Source organism: Mobula hypostoma, chromosome 3 (assembly GCF_963921235.1).
Source record: "Mobula hypostoma chromosome 3, sMobHyp1.1, whole genome shotgun sequence".
NCBI classification, from domain to species: domain Eukaryota; kingdom Metazoa; phylum Chordata; class Chondrichthyes; order Myliobatiformes; family Myliobatidae; genus Mobula; species Mobula hypostoma.
The window spans coordinates 151,839,362-151,859,672 of NC_086099.1; the positions used below are offsets into that span (position 1 = coordinate 151,839,362).

The 20,311-nt window shown below is 40.1% G+C and overlaps 1 protein-coding gene across 5 annotated transcripts in view; it reads right to left on the reverse strand.

Moving 5' to 3' along the window:
- The window catches only part of invs (inversin), a 269,090-nt gene that overhangs the window by 42,306 nt on the left and 206,473 nt on the right, over positions 1-20,311 (reverse strand). For all 5 annotated transcript variants that reach the window (XM_063043885.1, XM_063043890.1, XM_063043889.1 and 2 more), the window contains 2 exons: positions 9,172-9,473; positions 4,152-4,857 (listed from right to left, as the gene is read on the reverse strand). In XM_063043885.1, coding sequence (XP_062899955.1) covers positions 4,152-4,857; positions 9,172-9,473 — 1,008 coding nt within the window. The remainder of the gene's footprint in view (positions 1-4,151; positions 4,858-9,171; positions 9,474-20,311) is intronic.

Consider the following 20,311-nt stretch of genomic DNA (forward strand, 5'->3'; position numbering starts at 1 on the left):
GTGTTCATGGATCATTCAGAAACCTGATGGCGGAGGGGAAGAAGCTGTTTCTAAAATATTGAGTGTGCGTCTTCAGGCTCCCGTAACTTCTCAACGATGGCACTTCCTGGATGGTGTGGAGACTAGTGCCACACAACCATCAATAGCCTCTTGTGATCCTGTGTCTTGCAGCATCTACACTAGGCTGTGATGCTCTCCACCATACCCCTCTAGAAACTTGCCAGAGTCTTTGCTGAGATATGAAATCCCCTCAAACACCCAGTGAAATATAACCACCTGAGTGTCTTCTTCATAACTGCATCAATGTGTTGGACGTAGGATGATTCTTCAGGATGCTGACACCCAGGAACCTGAAACTGCTCACTCTTTCCACTGCTGACCACTCGATGAGAACCGCAGTGTACTCGCCTCAGAATTCCCTCAAGTAATTTCCTCAACACTGATGTCAGGCTGACTGGTATGCAGTTACCTGGCTTGTATTTGCTACTCTGCCTAAACGACAGGATGACATTGACCTCCTTCCAGTCTTTGGAAACTTCACCACTGGAACGATGAAGCAAGCATCTCTGCAAGGGACTCTGCTATTTCTTCTCCAGCCTCCCACAAAGTCCAAGGATGCAATTAGTCAGGCCCGGGGAATTATTCACCTTAATGTAGTGTAAGGCTGCAAATACCTCCTCCCTGGTAATGTGAATGTCCTCCAAAACTTCTCTTAGATGGCTACATTTCCAGGAAATTCAAGTAAGGAAAGAAAATAAAAGTAATGAAAAATGTGTATTATGGTACATTAAATAAGCTGTGTATATTGTGTACTTCCATTATGCACATTACCTCCACAATGCTGCATTACTTCTACAGGTATGTACAAATTGTATATGCCCTCGTCCAAACCTTCGGGTGGAGGTTGAGAAGACCAAACCTTCCAATTAGCTTTTAATCTTCATATATAGTAATTACACTTCTAATAATACAAAAGAAATTGGGGGCTGTTTACCGTTTAACATATCACTGGCAACATTCCAGCACAATCCAGACAGCCCCCTCTCTGTGTATAAAAACGTGTCTTGTTAATCTCCTTTAAACTTTCCCCCCTCTCACCTTAAACATACACCCTTTAGTATTTAACATTTCTATCTGGGAGAAAGACTCTGACTATCTATGCCTCTCATAACTTTATATACATCTATCGAGTCAGTCCCTCAACTTCAGAGAAAACAATCAAGCTGTGTTGAATCTCTCCTTATAGCCAATACTCTCTAATTTACAGATCATCTAAGTAAACCTCTTCTGCATCTTAGTCCAGGGGTCCCTAACCTTTTTTGCACCCCGAACCAGTTTAATATTGATAATATTCTTGCGGACCGGCCGACGGGGTGGGTTCAAGTTCAACAGTGAATGTCAGGGAATGAGGAAAGGTGCAGCTGACTCATATCGTTTCATATCGCCAAATCATATCGCTTCCTCGCGGTGGTTGGGGACCACTGTCTTAGACCATAAGATCATAAGATATAGGAGCAGAACTAGGCTATTTGGCCCATCAAGTCTTCTCCGCCATTTCATCATGGCTGATCTAATCTTCTCCAAAGCCTAAATGCCGTTCCTGTAGTGTGGCAAACAGACTGTATACAATATTCCAAATGTGTCCTGATCAAAGTTTTATGCAGCTGCAACTTGATTTCCAAACTTTCTTAACCACTATATTCACTCGTGCTGCTACCTTCACAGAACTCTGTGCCTGTACCCAACATCCCATTGTATATAAATACTCTTAAGGGTGCTGCCATTCACTGTATACTTTCCTTTTGCATTTGACCTCCCAAAATGCATCACCTCACATTTGTTCAGATTAAGTTCCATCTGTTACATAGAAACATAGAAATCTACAGCATATTACAGGCCCTTTGGCCCACAATATTGTGCCGGTCATGAAAATCTACTCTAGAAACAGCCTAGAATTTCCCTACTGCACAGCCCTCTATTTTTCTAAGCTCTGTGTACCTATCTAAGAGTCTCTTAAAAGACCCTACAGTATCCGCCTCTACGACCTTCGTTGACAGTGCATACTATCCACCCACCACTTTGTGTGTGAAAAATTTACCTCTGACATCCCCCTTATACCAACTTCCAAGCACTTTAAAACTATGTCCCCTCATGTTAGCCATTTCAGCCCTGGGGAGAAGACTCTGGCCACCCACATGATCAATGCCTCTCATCATCTTATACACAAATGTCTGTAATGTTATTTCTCACTTCCTTTCAGTATTTCCCTCTATCCAGTTATTAAAAGCAAACATTTCCAAAATATGTCACAGTACCTTCATAACTCCTGGGTGAAAGTTTTGAAACACTCTACTTGTTTTGGTTGTCAATTCACCGGGACCTGCTCTAGTTCAAGAAGATAGCTTTTTCTCAAACCCATTTCAAGATGAGCATTTAATGATCAACTTCTCACACCTGGACCAGGTAAGCAAATCTGACTGATTCACAAAATCTTCTCATATTGTGTAATAGTTCATTTATTCGCTATATCTTACACTGAACATTGTCAGGTTATTTTGTCTATAAACAAACTTAAAATATAATGTCGAAGGAGAAAGCAACTTAAAAGCCAAATGTAAATTTAAGCACTACCCACAGGATTACAAGCAATGAAAGTTTATTTTCATAAAATGACAATTCTATCTTCACACATCAACTTAAAAACAGACAAGCATAAAAGAGTAATTTGTCAAACAATCGTGGAATATTTCAATAACCAAATTATCCAAGAGTGCCTGCTCTTTAAGTTTGGGACTTGCTTTTTATGCTTGTCTACAAAAAAGGTTTCCTCTCCTTGATTTATTGTCCATTTCTCAAGAATACCATATATTGATAATACAAAGGCTTGTTTCATCATTCAATAAGAAAAGCTTATTTGTACTTAACCAATTTTACAGCTTTGGTGCAAGACTATTTCTTTTCCCTAAACAAAATATCTGTATTTTGCAGCTCACCACATAAATTTGACTGGTTATATTTTCTGCTGGTTTTTTTTGGTTTCAGGCAACTGAATAAAGGAAAAAAAACAAGACTGCAAATTAATTTATGAGCACCCTTTGAGGTAAAGTTTGGCATTCTCCCTTTCCACAGTCTACTCTTTCTAATGACACAGAGTGTTAGTGTCCACATGTACTCTGTCCTGACTCAGCTCTAATTCTCCATCACCTATCTAAATCCTTCTGTTTCCTCAACGCTGTAAAAGTGCTTGTATAACTTCTAATTCTGACAGACTAGTGCTTCTTGAGTCAGTTACATACTCTGAAGATAAAACTTGCTATCTATGACTGTCAGCTCACTGTTGACTCCACACCCTTTGCTGGGCAATTAGGATGTACTAGATCACTCTCGACCTTATCCACCCACGGGACTCTCAAATTACATTTGTATATTCTCTTTATTATGAAGAAAGTGTTTACTTCCACCTTGAAAATACTGTCCATCCATCAGTCACTCAGCCCATCAGTTGCCAAGATTCACCCATGCCTTTATTTCACCTTTTGGCTATCCCCATGTTAGGCTAACTTTCCATACTCCATGTTCTGTCAACTTCAGGCCATCTAAAATTCCGCTGTCTGTATCATAATCCTAACTAATTATTTACCTGTCAATTCTGTCTTTACTGATGTATGCCAGTCCCTCTCCAAATCTACTATATTTAAAATTCTCATCCTTCTGTTTATAGGTCTCCTGGTTTCAGCCCTCTGCATGTTTGAAAAGTCCTCCAGTCCTTTCTCTGTTCCTCCACTCCGGCCTCTAATGCATCCATTTTTCTCTTTGCCTTAGGATTGGATTTCCTATTATTTAAGTCCCACATTCAGGAATTGTCTAAGTGTTTCTCTCCTTCTTTAAAACACTCCACAAGTCCCAGCTCTCTATCTAACCAATGTAGATGATCAACAAACTCAGCTTGGACGTGGTGGGCCAAAGGCCCCGTTTCTGTGCTGTACAACTTTACAATTTCTCCTAGAATCTTATACTTTCATTCCAAGTCGATTGTTATCTCATCACATTTATGTAAAACATCATGATACTTTTCTACGTTAAAGGCAGTACATTGAGATAACAGATGAAGCATTACAATGCAGTAATTTAATATAACTAAGGGTTCCTACCTTTTCCAAGCTCTCTGAATTACTGTTGCTGCATTATTCTTCTTTCGAAAAAGCTCTTTTCTGAGTCTTTCCTTTTCCACTATTTGTACCCGGACTTCCAAAGGAATAAGCAGAATATCTGAACTTTGATGACTCGGCGGAGTACATGAACAGCTTTGAGAGATGAGAGATTGAGAAATTCCAGTTCTGTCCTGAGATGCTTTTTCAATGGTATTATGTTTTGTATTGGATCCAGCTGTTGCAGTAGAATTGCTAATTTTATGCTTTGGGGAAATTGGAGAATGCAAAGCAGGAGTAATGCTCTCTAAGGTCTGGCTGCCAATATGGCCAGTATTGTCAATATTGCTTACAATAGGTTTGGCACTTCCAGGTCGGCTTGAACCAGCAGGTGAAAATCGACCATTTTTCAGTCCTACTCCAAGCTCCTCGCAGTCAGATTTCTTTTTATGTCTGCTACAAGGTAATGGAGACGCACTCTGCTGTTTCACTACATTTTTTATTGCACTGGCTGATCGAAGGACAGCAGGTTTTGATCCACCACCAGTGAGTCTAATGGTACTTTCAGGAGTCCTTTTATAATTCTCAGTTCTGTCACCTCTTTCTGAAGGCGTAAGTTGTCTGGAAGCATGCAGTTCACCAGAGACATTTTGTTCATTGAACGGCTGGTGATTATTCAGCTTATTTTTGGAACTTTTCCTGTGATGATCTAAGATGGTGAGAAAATATAATTTTACAATGTATTTTAACAAAAGTGTATCAATAAAAATACATACATTTGAAGTAATCTGTCAATTCTAAAATTCAGCAAATTTCAAGTTTATGATAGCGACAATCTGACAGAATTATAAACTTTCCACTTAATTACACCAACCGTTTGATCACTTATAAGTCACTATTACTATCGTTAGGGTTAACCGCTTTCTGACTCGTGAATATATCTGAAACCAAGGCTGTCTACTTACGTCACACTATGCAGTATTGCTATTTCTAGGAATTTTGAGTGAAACTATAAACTCAGAACTAACTTAACTATATAAAAAAGAGTTCACATATCTTTGAGCTGAAATGTTAACTTTGTTTTTACTTCAGATTCATTGTGGATACTATTGCTTTATGGAAATATTTCCACTGAAAACCACATTGTCACGTTTGCAACATGATCCTTGCAATCTAAGGAAAAAATGTTCGTTTGTTAAAATATAGATTGAAGAAACAGGTCCCAAAATATGACACCAACTTACTTGTTAGTCTATACAGAAAGTTAGATTAGGTTTAGAAGAATTCCTCATTGTTAAATACAAAATCTCAAAAAATAATGATGCAACCTCAAGGTCAGAAAATCTCGAGACTTCAGCTCTTTATTTTATAAATCACAGGACAATTTATCTTGGCTTTTCATATATTATCATTATGAACGGACAGCTAGACATACTACTGATAGTATTGAAGTACCTGCAGTTACTATAAACAAACATCATTTAATTCAAATTGTCCCTTTGTGCCAAAATCTTCCTTTTAGGAAAATTGAGTAACATGAATGTAAATTTTTAATTTGTATTCCTTGATGGATAAGGTAAATAGTTATAAACACAAAACAGTTCCATTTCTATCTTTGCTAAGGTTACCTTTGTTGCCTTTGGATGCTGACATATAAATTCAATGGAGACTAGAAGGCAATGTATTTCAGTACTTGCCAGAAGATGCTATCTTACAATTATGTTCTACAGTTTATATTCAATAGTGTTGGCAATTTAACATAACATACAAGACATAGGAACAGAATTAGGGTATTCGGTCAATAAAGACTGCTCCACCATTTCATCATGGCTAATCCACTTCTCTCTCAACCTCATTCTGCTGCCTTCTCCATGTTCAGGATGCATGGATAGATCTCAATACATTGCAGAAAGCGGTATCTCACTAGGTTGCTATATGATTGACCAAATTGGGGGAAACAGTGGAGTGTATGATAGTAGACAGAAGTTACAAATTAGTCCAAATAGAAAAATTATGATAAATTATATTTTTCTATGCTGGTGAAAAGTAAGACTGTTCCACTCTATTAGATTTTGTTTTATTCATACATTATACATTACTATTACTTGCAACACCAGTATACAGTGCCTTGAATAAGTATTCAGGCCCACAACTATTTCCACATTTTACTGTCTCATTTTCTAATTTTAAAATATATTGACATAGGACTTTCAGCTACTCTACAAAACATTGTGCAATATGTCAAATCTAAAGAAAAATTCCAAAACCTGTCAACCATTTACTAAAAATCAAAAACCAGAATTGTGAGATTGAAAAAGTATTCACCGCCTTTGTAATTACTAAGCTAGCTTTCCTCAGGTGCAATATACTGTATTACCTTACCAACTCACCCAATTTGTTGATGCAGAAAATTGAAGGATCACCTGAACAAATCCTCCCTCCTCTGTAAGGTCCAACAGTATGATAGATTTTCAACCAATCAAACCAAAATGAAGACATGAGAGCATTCAAGGCAAGTTAGGGAAATGATAATAGAGAAGCATAACTCTGGGGAAGGGTACCAGACTATCTCAAAGGCTCACTGCAGTCCATCGTGAATAAGTAGAAAAAATATGAATGACAGCAACACTGCCTAGGTCAGGCTGCCCCTCTAAACTTAGTCACCTGAGAAGAATGGCACTTGTAAGAGAGGCTACTGTGACGCTAACAGTCACTCTGAATGAGCTGAAGAAGTCAGTGACTGTAACTGGAGATTAAGTTCACAGCTCCACAATCTCTAAGGCCTTGAACAAAAATAGTACTTATGGAAGAGTGGCAAGGAAGAAGCATATCCTTGCACGTAAAAACTTTGCAAAGTGTCACTTAGAAGATACTTTAAAGATTTGGAAGATGGTCTCGTGGTTGGATGAGATTAAGGTGGAACTTGTTGGCCTCAAAGCTAAGTGGTACGTGTGGAGTAAATCTAATACTGCACATCAGCCAGGTAATACATCCCTACTGTAAAGTATGATGGAGGTAGTATCATGCTATGGGATGCTTTTCAGCAGCAGGGACTGGAAATCCGGTCAGGATTAACGGGAAGATGAATGCTGCTAAATAGAGATCCTGGATAAAAACCTGCTAACCTCTACCAGGAAGCTTAAACTGGGGAGGAAGTTTGTCTTTCAGCAGGACAACAACTCAAAGCACACTGCCAGAACAACTGTGGAGTGGCTTCAGATGAAGAAAATTGAGTGGACCAGTCAGTGTCCTGACCTTAATCCAATCAAACATCTCTAGCAAGACCTCAAGATTGCTGTCCCCAACTAACGTGGCACAGCTTGTCCATGTCAAGTACAAGACTTGAAGGAAGGGGGTGCTTTTAAAGAAGTTTTTTCAAATTACTACAGTGTGCTTTTTGGTTTTGGCCACTGAAATCAATCTGAGATGTTGAAAGATACAATTTTTTGAGTATCAATGCACCAGTTTATTTGACTGATCTGTGGAGCTGCTCTTCCGATGTGTCACTAAAGTCCAGGGTAGGAGGATTTAAGGGTTCAGAGCACATTTTACCTTGTTGAATCTAATATCATGGTCAATTCCTTTGAATTAAGATCTTAAGGTGAAAATAAATACTTCTTTCTTTCTGATTGAATGAAAACTGCTATCAAATTACTCAGTGGGAAATCTATTTCAATGAAAGACTGAATTGCAAGCAATTAAAAGAGAATTGGAACAAAAGCAGAAAATGCCAGAAATACTCAGCAGATCCATTTGATCCAAAAGTTTCTTTACGCAACTCCAAGAAAAATGTTATGTAGCAGAAAACTTACAACACAAGTTCTGCAATTTTACACATATGTCACCTTTTGATTCTAGCAGGACTTCTTGCAACTATTTGCAACTGGCACTAATTACACTGTTAATTCACCAGAAATCTCTGAGCGGAATTCAACATATCATAAGAAGCTTCAAATCTTCTCCATCAATCAGCAAGATCATTGCCTCAATTCCACTTCCCTGCCACTCCCCAGAACCCTTGATTCTCTAATAATTTAAATGTTAATCTGTCTTAGCTTTAAACATGCTTAATAAATCATCCCTCCAGGATGGTGAATTACAAAGACTTATACTTCTTTGTAAGAAAGAGCTACACAGAAATTTCAAATGATAGATGCTTTAATCATGGCCTGTGTTATTTTTTCTAGACTTCCCTTCCTTATAGCATCTACCCTTTCAAGCTACCCAAAATATCACTGGCCCCAGATTTCCCTTCAAAGTCACACACCCACCTGATTTGGAAGTATACTGCTATTTCTTCATCACTATTAGCTGTAAATCCTGGAACTTCCTGCACAATGTACTCTGTAAGTAACTTTAAACAAAAGGACTGCAGAATTTCAAGAATGGGTTAGCCTACCATGAGGGACCTAATTGAGAGTTTTGCTGAAACCCAAGTAAACAACATTCATGGTCCTACCCTCAGTAGTCATTTTTATCACCTCCTTAAAAAAAACTCCATCAAGTTTGTAAGACAGGATCTTTGCTGACCTTCCCTCATAAGTCTATGCTTTTCAAGATATGAACAAATCCTATCCTTAAGAATCTGATCCAAAAATTTCGTTATTACAGATACAAGTTCACTGTAATGTCCTTGTTTGTCTCCTTTTTAAAAAAAGAGGAACAATACTCTTCTTTACTCGACATCTCTGGGACCTCGTCTGCAGCTAAGAAAGATATAAAGATATCTTGTCAAATTGCTCTTGAAATATGCTACAATTGTTTTGTTTTGTTCAAAGAAACTGGATAGAATCTTAAAATAAAAAATTCAAGCATTCATTAAACAGTGAGAACACCATTATTCTTAATCACCTGAAATTGATATACCATATGTTATCTCATGTAACATCGCTTGGATCCTGATTAACTGAGCTGTGCCTTGGAAGCCCCACTAGCATCTCTAAAAATGAGACCATTGTGATATCATTTGCATTTTCTCAGAGAATCAATATGCGCATAAACAATATACCAGGAGCCACTTTACCTTTTCTTCTTTTCATCTCTCTTTTTCCAGATGGTGGTTGGCTCTGAATGGTATCCATACTCCTCCAACCTTTCTCTTCTAATCTACTTTTAGATAGTCTCTTTGAATCCTCGTTAATTTTATGCTCCAATTGACCACCCTCTGAAATGATGGCTGCTGAGGAACACGTTTCGTTTATTGAACAAACATCTGGAATATGGCAATTAAAATTTCCAACTTTTTGTTGTACGTTTAACTCAGATTCCAGTCTCTTTTCTTTTAGAAACTCTGCCTCCCTCCTTTTACTCTCCTCCTCACGTTTCCTACAATTAAACAGATAGAAGATAAGTAGATCAAGATGAATGGAAGTACAATCACAAACAGGATTATTATCACTGACATGTAACATGAAATTTGTTATTTTCCGGGAGCAGTACAGTGCAAAGACCTAAAATCTATAAATTACAAGAATAAATAAATATTACAAAAATGTAGTGCTCTGGGGTTCATGAACCATCCAGGAATCTCTTGGCAAAGGGGAAAAAAGCTGTTCCTAAATTATTCCATGTCTTCAGGCTCCTCTACCTCCTTCTCAGTGGAAGTAATAAGAAGAGGGCATGTCTGAGATGGTTAGGGTCAGTAATGCTGATGTCGCCTTCCTGAGGCAACACGGCCTTGATGGTGGTGAGGACTGTGCCTACAATGGAGCTGAGTCAATAACTCTCTGCAGCCTCTTGCAATCTACTGTATTGGAGCCTCTATACCAGGCTATGATGCAACCAGTCAGTATGCTCTGCAGCATACATCTATAGAAATTTACATGAGTCTTTGGTGAAATACCAAACCACCTCAAACTCCTAATGAAGTAGAGCTACTGTGTGTCTTATTCATGACTGCATCAATAGGTTGGGCCCAGGATAGAAATGTTGATGTTCAGGAACTTGAAACTACTTCCCCTTTTCACTGTTGACCCCTCAGCGAGGACTGGTGTGTTCTCTCAACTTCTCCTTCCCTAGGTTCACATTTAGTTCTTTGGTCTTGCTGGTACAGAGTGTGAGGCTGAGTGATACACTCAACCAGCCGATTTACCTCACTCCTCATCAACATCTGAGATTCGAAACTGCGCCAAGTCACACAGTCCGGAGCGTAGAGAGGGTAGAGCAGTGGGCTAGGCATGCATCCTTGAGGATTTGCACAGGTGTAGAGTCATTCTCCCTTTGAAAAAGCATACGTAAAATGCATTGAACTCATTGGGGAGTAACGCTTCTCTGTCAATTGATGCTGCTAGGTTTTGCCTTTTGGGAAGTAATGGTGTGCAAACACTGCCACAGCTGTCACGAATCCAATTCTCTCTCTGGCTTCATTCGCAATTGCCTTTTCACTCTCACGAAGGTAGTACCTGGACTTGTTTTAGGATTTTAAATTGCTGGTCTTGAAGCCTCATATCTAGCCCAGCAGACTGCAAATCTCCTGGTTTATCCGGGGCTTCTGGTTTGGGAGGACTTGATACGTTCTCAAAGGTGCACACTTGTCCATACAGGTCTTGATGAAGTTAGTGATGGCTGTGGCATTTACATTCAGATCTGAAGATAATTTTCTTAACATGGTCCTGTCCACCTATTCATAGCAAATCTATAAACAGTCCTCTGCCTCCCCTGACCATACAGTACCTTCGCCGACCTTACCACTGGTGCTGCAGACCTCAGTCTCTGCCTGTATGCTGGGAATAGAAGTATAACTGCATGTGGGGTGGCACGTAAAGCATTCTTGATGGGCTATAACTGTGATCGAGTGGTTTCGCTCCTCTGGTCTGCAGCTGACGTGGTTGCTGGTAGTTGGTCAGAGACTTCTTTAAGCTGGCCTGATTGAAATCTCCCAAGTTGATAGGGAAATTGGTAGGGTGTGCTGGCATGGAGCACTACACACAGAACTGTTCTATGCCGACCTTATTCTGCCTAGTCCCATTGACCCACACCTGGACCATGGCCTTCCAAACTCCTCCTGTCCAGGTACTTATCCAAATCTTCCTTCATTCTCCTGTGCTCCAGGGAATAAAGGCCTATGTCTCATGACTGTTGATCAAAATGCTCAGCTCCTCTAGTGCTAGCCAGGGGTGGAACAGCTACTAGGATTATGGTGGAGAACTCCCTGAGCAGATAGAACAGACAACACTTGACTGCTAGATGTTCCAGATCAGGGGAGCAGGACTGCAAAAGATTTGCCACGTCTGTGCACCATGATGAGTTAATCATGAAGAACAGGCAGCTATATCTGCCTTTACCTGGTGTAGCTGCCCAATCCATGGTGAAGCTCTCAGGTTGGGTGATATGTCTGGAGTGCTGCAGGGTGAACCATGTCTCTGTGAAGCAGAGTACACATCAACCCCTGATGTCCCTCTGGTACTGCAGTCTTGCTCTGAGGTCTTTAATTTTATTTTTCCAGCGACTGTACATCAGCCAACAGAATGGTAGGTTGGGGGCCTCAGGGCCTTAGGGCCTTGTTTTTCAGTTTTACCTGCAGTCCTCCCAAGCAGTCATGGTCCCTGAGACAATGGAGAGGTTACCTGAGCTTCCAACTGCTGCACTCACTCCTTTGGTGGTCTGGAGCCTCGAGTCTGCCAGTTCACTTAAATGGGTTTAAACAATACCACTTACTGCATCCTGTGGCTGAAGATGTCATCTACAGTATCAGTAAAGGCGAACCCTTATAACTCCTCCAGAAGCTGCACACAGAAAGTCACCCCTCTCAAGTGCATTTTTTCCTCTCAAAACGGGTACTATATGGCAGAAAACCAGTACATAAATCAGTGATTTTCCCATTACTTAGGGCTGTGAATTCGCAATATGCACAATTCCACACTAGGAAAACTTAAATGGGAAGTAATACTGCAGTTCTATGTTTAAACATTTTAAAATCTGAGTATGACTGAATTTCCTGCACATCTACCTCTTATGTGAAGGTTGTAAATTTGAATGAGGTGTTAGTAATTTCCCTTTGCTACAGATAAAGAAAACTAAATGGGGATTTACTTTAGAAATTATCAAATTTTAGGCCTATTCTTTTTGATTCTAACTAATGAAGACAGTCATGTTCTTCATGGAATTATCTACAACAGAGGATCTTGACTTTGAGCCTTTTAGCAGAGAGAAAGAGGGAGTTAGGGTTTCATAGTGACACTAATTTTTCAATACTATCTGCATATTTACCAAGTACTTGCAGGCCAATGATTCTAATGCCACAGGCAGGGAATTCATTATAGAATTTCTGTGTGATAGGATTAAACTACATCTGGTAAGACAGCAAGCATGGTTTTGTTCATGGGAAAGCTTGATTAACTAATTTGTGTTTTTTTGAAGAAGTAACTAAATATTTATTTTTTAAATTTACAAATACAGGATGGTATCAGACCCTTCCCAAAATGTCCATGCTGTCCAATTGCATCCATTGTGACCAATTAACCTGTTAACCCATCTGTCTTCCGAATGTGGAGGAAACTGGAGCACCTGCAGGAAACCCACATGATCACACAGAGAATGTACAAGCTCCTTACAGACAGCGGGGGGAATCGAACCCATGTCACCGGGGCTGCCGAAGCATTACACTACCAGGGCAGTGCAGAGGCATTGATAATATCCTATATAGAAATTTGGCCCAAGTGATTGGTGTCCATGGGACCCAAGTTAAGCTGGTAAATTAGATCCATTTAGCTTAGTAATTGTGATGAAGGATTGCTTTTGAGATAGAAACCCTGTGACCAGTGATGTACCACAAGGTTTGGTGCTGGGATCCAAACTGTTCATCATATACCTTAACAAATTGGAAATTAATCCATGAAGTATAATTGTAAATTTGCAAATTGCACAGAAGTTGGTAATAAGGAGGCTACTCTTTGCTTTTCAGAATGATACTGATCTGCTGCTAAGTTGGGAAGGGTGATGCATTATGGGAGGTCAAATGAGAATAAGACATGCATCAATGATATGCCCTATGGACATACTGAGGAACAGAAACCCCAAAAGATCAAATAGAAAATTACTGATACATGTAAATGTATATCTATATACTACTAAAACTCTCATGCTCTGTCTGTCTGTTTGTCACCTCCAATTAGTGCAAACGGTGCATTACAGTGGCATTTTTTTTGGCTAAATCGAATTAAAATGCGCTAACTTACAGAATGCAGGCAAAGCTCAGCGTTATATATTCGTATTAAATTGCTCATTCGCCAAAAATCAACAGGTTGCTTTTCACCTGAGACCCGATCGGCCATCAGGAAATCGGGACGCCACAGCCCAACGCACGCCCATGGCGAGCCTCAGCAGTGCCTCATGATGCTCATAGAGCCACTTCCACCTTCCATGGAGACCACGACGCCACAGCCCAACGCATGCGCACGGCCAGCCTCAGCAGCTTGGAGGCTTTGGTGTTACTGCTTCCTATCTTTTATCAAGCATTAGGGTAAAAATATATGGATAGCCTAATTATGCCATATGGAAAGAGAAGGGGGACATTATGGTCAAGAGATGATGAGAAACTTCATTGAGAAGCGGCAAGGAGAGGGAGAGAACAACATTCGGATGAGGCCAGGGCCGCACGACTCCAGGATCAAAGAGTCAGGACAAAAAAGATGAGAGAAGACGAAACAGAGGAGGACAGGCATACACGTCTCCAAAATGACAACAATAGGCACAGACAGAGGAGAGAACAAGAATCCGATCAGGCCAGGGCCGCACGACTCCAGGATCAGGGAGAAAGAACAAATGATACAAGAGGTGAAGAGACGAAGGATGAAAGGGCTGCGCGTCTCCAGAATGACAAAAACAGGCAGAGGAGGAGGAGAGAGGAAGAGACAGAGGAGAAAAGGAAAGATCAACTCGAGAATATGCGGCACAGAGTAATTATTGTGAGAGTTGCCGAAGATGACAATGGCCGCTTTCGACGACAATACCTCGACAGAGAAAGAGCAAGGCAAAATGCACAACTCGCATGCTGTCACATTTCTGCTGATGTTGGTTCGATGACCAGAGAATGCCCTCACTGTCGTGCCTTCCTGTTCACTGGAGAAACCACACACTTCTGCTGTATGAAGGGAAAGGTCAGGATAGGCAATTTGCAGCCTCTACCTAAAGAACTCCTCAATTTGTACAGCAATGATGAACCTATTGCAAACGAGTTCAGGAAGAACATCAGACAATACAATTGCCTCTTCCAAATGACATCCTTTGGTGCCAAAGAAGTCATTCCAACTAGGAATCGATGGAATCCTTCTGTGATTATTCAAGGCCAAATCCATCATTACATCGGACATTTAATTCCATACTCGACCCAGCAAGCCCAATTCCTTCAAATTTACTTCATGGATATTTAATGTTCATTCTGGTCACATGTTTGTCTTGCTAAGTGTCCTTCTTCTCTAATAAGCTGAGTTTTTCTTCTTTAGTTTCCAAATCAAAGAGATAGCAATAGCATTCAGGAAAATTTAATGTTCATTCTGGTCACATCAGACTGCACTACCCTTCTCTCAAAGGGTGCCCCAACGGGTCACCCCATTGTCTAGTGGCAAATAAAGTTGATCCTTGATATGATGGTAAAAAACGCCTACAGATGTTGGCATTCATTAGCTGTGGCATACTGACAGAGCATGGAGATCATGATACAAACCTTATAAAACTTTGGTTAACCCACAGCTGGGAACCATAAGGAGGACGTGAAAAAGCAGTGAGGATGCAGCTGAGATCTAGCAGTATGTTGTCTAGCATGGAACATTTCAGTTATGAGGAGAGACTGAGTCGGCTGGATTTGTCTTCCTTGAAGCAGAGAACACTCAAGGGAGAACCTGATAGAAATATACAATATTAAACAAAGCACAGTTGGACAAGAGAAACACTTCCTCATAACAGACACCTCTCAAGCAGAGGGCATAAGTTTAAGATGACAAGCAGGAGGATTAGAGGGAATCTGAGGAAAATGTTTTCTCACCCAGAGGAAGACTGCAATCTGCAGTGCCTTGACTGAGAGATGGTGAAGGCTCATACAACATTAAAATAAATCTGGAGAAGCACTAGAATCACCAAGGCATAGATGGCTTAAGTGTTGATAAATGGAATTCGTACAGATGGCTGCGTGACGGTTGACATGGACATAATAGGCTGCAGGGTCTGTTTCTGTTTTATGTAATCAGTTTCCACCCTCCATTGTGCCACTAAAGCAGCAACAAGGAGTAGAATTATCTGTTTACATTTCTCTCTTATGTTCTTGTCCTTCATTGTTCCCTCAGCTGAGATCATCCACGAACCTGGAATTTTATAACATCTTATTGGCATACTGTGTAATTCATCAATTCATTTGAGCTAGAAAAGAACCATGAAATAGTATTCATTAATAATCAAAACACATATTAAAAAGGAAGAGAGGTGTAAACATCTTGAGTGATTATGTAGTCAGTTACTTTAAAAGGCATTAAACAGTCATACCATGCCTGCTATAGTGAATATGGTCTATGCCCTGTACACTCTGGAGAATTTCAATCACCATGGAGGGAGGATGCAATATTTCTGCAATAAACTTTATTTACCCTCAAAACAACTCAATGTAATATTTGGAGGTAAGCCAGTTTCAAGTTGTAAAGAAAAGTCTGTTAAATTATTTGCATGAAAATCTGACATTTTTATACCACTGGTTGTATAACATAAGCATGAAAATAACATAAATGTTTGAATTTAGAACTTCACAATACCAAAATTCATGCAAAAAGAAAACCAGAAGGACTAAGCTGATGTGCAAGTGGAGTCATGCCTCAAAACTGAAGAATTAGATTTACAAATATGCTGGGTTGGCCTGTGTTACACCAAACACAATGTACAATCTGCAGCTCACAAGTAACACAGGCATATGCTTAACATTGCTTGGCACATGTAACCCCAGACATCATATCTCCTTATCTCTGCCATTGCTGTTTGTCTGCAACTCATCAATAGAATTTTACAGATAGCAAATGTTATATTATTTAGAATTATTCTGCTGGTGATTGATTGATTTATGTTAGTACATCAAAATGTGAATGTCAACAGATGAGCAGAAACTCAGGCGGACGACAGGCTACTTGTGTAATGTGCCATCAGCATTTTCCAAGATCCATGCCAATGACAACCGTTATCTGTTCAGGACTACCTGTCAAGGTAGACTCCAAACTTTACTTTCATTGCTATTTGGTTATACTTGCTCCACAGAAGGAATTAATTAAACCCAGTGCCTTGCATCCATTCAAATGATCTTTGAGTATCAAGCAGTAGTAAATCAAGGCTACTGGACTTGCTGTGTTGTCTAGAAGACATTTCATCCGAGAGGCTTCTTCAGTTCTGATCCATGGTGGGTAGTTTTCTGGCTTCCTGTGAGTTTTTTTAAAGGTATAGCAACCACATGAGGGTCGTTAGGAGTCGTAGAGTAATGAGAGGGTCATTAGTCTTATCTTTTCATGAATGGAGGTGTGAACTGTTGTTGGAATGGCAGGTAGAGATGTAAGGACTTCATTGTAAGTATCTGATAGATTCCTTTTCTCAGGGATGGGTTTTCCAGTTTGACACAATGGCTTGTTTAACGGCTCTTTCAAACCACCTGTCCTCCTTGTCGAAAACATGCACATTGTTATCACCTCTGCGACTTTTAATGTCCCTCATGCGATTGCTATACCTTTAAACAACTCAGGCTACGTCCACACTACGCCAGATAATTTTGAAAACGCTGGTTTCGAGTATAAACAATAGGCGTCCACACTAAGCGTTTTTCAAAATATCTCTGTCCACGTTAGACGGATATTTGGGCGAATCTCCTCCTACTGGGCATGTGCAGGACACACAGAAAACAAGTGAAGAGGAAACGGTATACTTGGTGCACATTTGCCCAGTTACAGAGTAGAAAAAGTTAAAAGGAATTGCTCTTGGCTCTCGCGCAGGAGGACTTAAAACTAAAAAAAACAAATACTGGAGTGTATGGAGGCAACCGACAGGGAGTTCACAGACAGTATGACCCGGCTGACGACGAACATTGAAAAACTGACTAACTCTGTTGCATTAATAAAGTACCTTGTTAAATATATAAAAACATGTCTGTATCAGTGTTATCTTGTATTTCCATACAATGTTACATTAGGCTGTTACGCATCTATTGTCAGAGAAGTACTTGCATAAATAGGTAAACTACCTTGGTTCATGGTTCTTGATCCTCCAAAATATTCTGCATGGAATTTAAACTGGAGGTGGCAGAGGGTGTTTTCTTGTCCTTACCGTCATACAAGCAAGGACAGAAAACAGGGCAAAGTGAGTATACTTATTTATTCAGTAAGCTATGGGTCAAAGTATTTGGTGAGTACATTTCTAGCTCTTCTGGCTTCAGTCTCATTGCCGTCCGTTCTGAAATTGTTAGGTTCTGCGAAGCGCAGAATCAAATCTCGCTGTGATGATTGTACTCTCTAGTATCAATTGTTTGGCGACAATAAAGTAGTAATAATAATAATAATAAAACAATGAAATGCCATGCTGCTGCCATCTGTTGTGGCACGTCATGACAGCAGTTTTAAAAAGCTCCGTTTACCCCGCACACACTGCATCAGATATTAGGCATTTTCAGATTTATTCACTCTGGAGACCATTTCTGAAAATCTCCGTTTTCGGGGGCTGAAAACGCCGTTTCAGTGCGGACGGAAGGTCAAAATGAAGAGAAAAAGCTTCGTTTTCAAAATTATCCTGCATAGTGTGGGCATAGCCTCAGAGTTTAGAAACTGGAAAACTACCCATCATGCAACAGAACTGAAGAAGCCTCTTGGATGAGTGGAGAAACGTCTTCTAGACAATGGAGAAAGGTCTTCTAGACAACACAGCAAGTCCGGTTGCCCTGATTTACTACTGATTGATATACAATGACCTGGATGACTGAGAACCTTCACAGACATATTTATGCTTGAGTGCTAGCAGATGATAACCAACAGCATTCCCTGTGGTTCTAATCAGAATATCTACTATTAAGTATAATTATTGGCACAAATTAAATAGACTGTAATTCTTCTTTCACAGTAATCTGGGAAATAGATTCAAGCATCTTACTCCTCATGTCTATCAGTAAAATCAATCCCCAGCAGTTATAATCGAGTCTTAAACATGACAAAAAAACTGACGTCTGCAGTTAGACAGATAGCCTACACAAAACAAGGCCACATTATCTCCATTTCATGGAATCATGAACTAAGTACAGTCGTGAAAGATAATTATCCAAAATTAGTGCTAATATAGTGCTTTATAAGCCAAATCAGAGAACAAAATTACGATCTGATAATCATTCTTTGATCCACTTGGAAAATTTGACCAAAACACTAGATACCCTCAGTCCTTCTCATATAAAATACAATTGCTGACTGAGATTCTGTAGAAGAGATAACTTGAGGAGGAAGGCATTATTTTGTCCTCACTCTGTCTATCTCTCTCCCATGCAATGAAAATTGCAAGTGATCCCAAATTGGGAGGTGGAAAGGCAGTAAGGGTCAGGCAGGGAAGAGGAAGAATAAAACAACTCAGGGCAATGGACAAAACCGTGTTGTACCATGGAGCCAAAATCTTTGCGATATCAAACATGCACAAGTCATCTGAAAGGACAGGACAGAAGAAACTAAAAACAAATGCCCAGAAAATAAATGCAAGAACTACTATATAAAATTATCACATGCACACAGATTTCAGTGCAAATAACACACCAACTTCCTGCTGTCTGCTCGTTTAAATAACTTTAAGGTTCAGCCAGAGCAAACCAGGCTGCTGATGTGCTATGTGAATCAGCAGATGGCCTGTAGCTTGCACCTCTTCTGAAAGGGAAGGTGCAACATTTCACTTATGCAGTTAGTGAAACCAACTTGAAAAACAATTAAAAAAGGCACAAAATGGAACAGTAAACTCCAAGTGTTATGGATATTTCATTGGATGGCCTTGCAGAAGAGACACAACATTGAGGAAATGCCCTGTATCTGTAGAGGCCAGGAGATCCTCCAGAGACCTGTTGTGGTCAGTGCTCAGAATACAGCTGAAACACCTAATTCTGCAGTGGCCTCACAACAGGGGTGGGGTGGTCAAAGTCAGTGAAAACATTTTCAAATACCATGTTCCATAAACTGTAGCCCTAAGACCAATGCCCCATTATTCCAACAATATCCATCAATGAGGACAGACTCAATGGGCTAATTTTGGGTCAGTGTGGGAGGGTGAGAGTAGATTTTCAGGATAGCACATATGTCAGGAGACAAAGTTGCAAATAAGCTCATCATCAATGGATTCAGATCAGGTCCACAATGATAAGGCTACACATGGGCATATGCACTCAGTGGCCACTTTATTAGGTATTCCTGTAGACCTGCTCATTAATGCAAATATCAAATCAGTCAATCATGTGGCAGCAACTTAATGCATAAAAGCATGGGGACATGGTCAAGAAGTTCAGTTGTTGTTCAGACCAAACATCAGAATGGGGAAGAAATGTGATCTCAGTGACTTTGACTGTGGAATGATAGTTGGTGCCAGACGGGGTGGTTTGAGTGTCTCAGAAATGGAGATGAGGAGGAACTGCTTTCCCCAGAGTGGTGAATCTGTGAAATTCTCTGCCCAATGAAGCAGTGGAGGCTACCTCAGTAAATATATTTAAGACAAGGATGGATAGGTTTTTGCATAGTATGGGAATTAAGGATTAAGATCAGCCATGATCTTATTGAATGGCGGAGGAGGCTCGATGGGCCAGATGGCCTACTCCTGCTCCTATTTCTTGTGTTCTTATGTAGAAACTGCTGATCTCCTGGCACAAAAAAAAATCCAGTGAGCAGCAGTTTTGTGGGCAAGCATGCCTTATTAATAAGAGAGATCAGAGGAGTATGCCCAGACTGGTTCTAGCTGACAAAAAGGAGGAAATAACTCAAATAACCATGCGATGAAACAGTGGTGAGCAGAAGAGCATTTCTGAATGCACAACACTTCGAACCTTGAGGTGGATGGACTACAGCAGCAGAAGACCACAAACGTACACTCAGTGACCACTTTATTAGGTATAGGAGGTACCTTCTAAAGTGACCACTGAGTGCATTCTGGATGTATGGGGAAATCTATAAGAGAGCTCACTTTTGGTGTCAAGG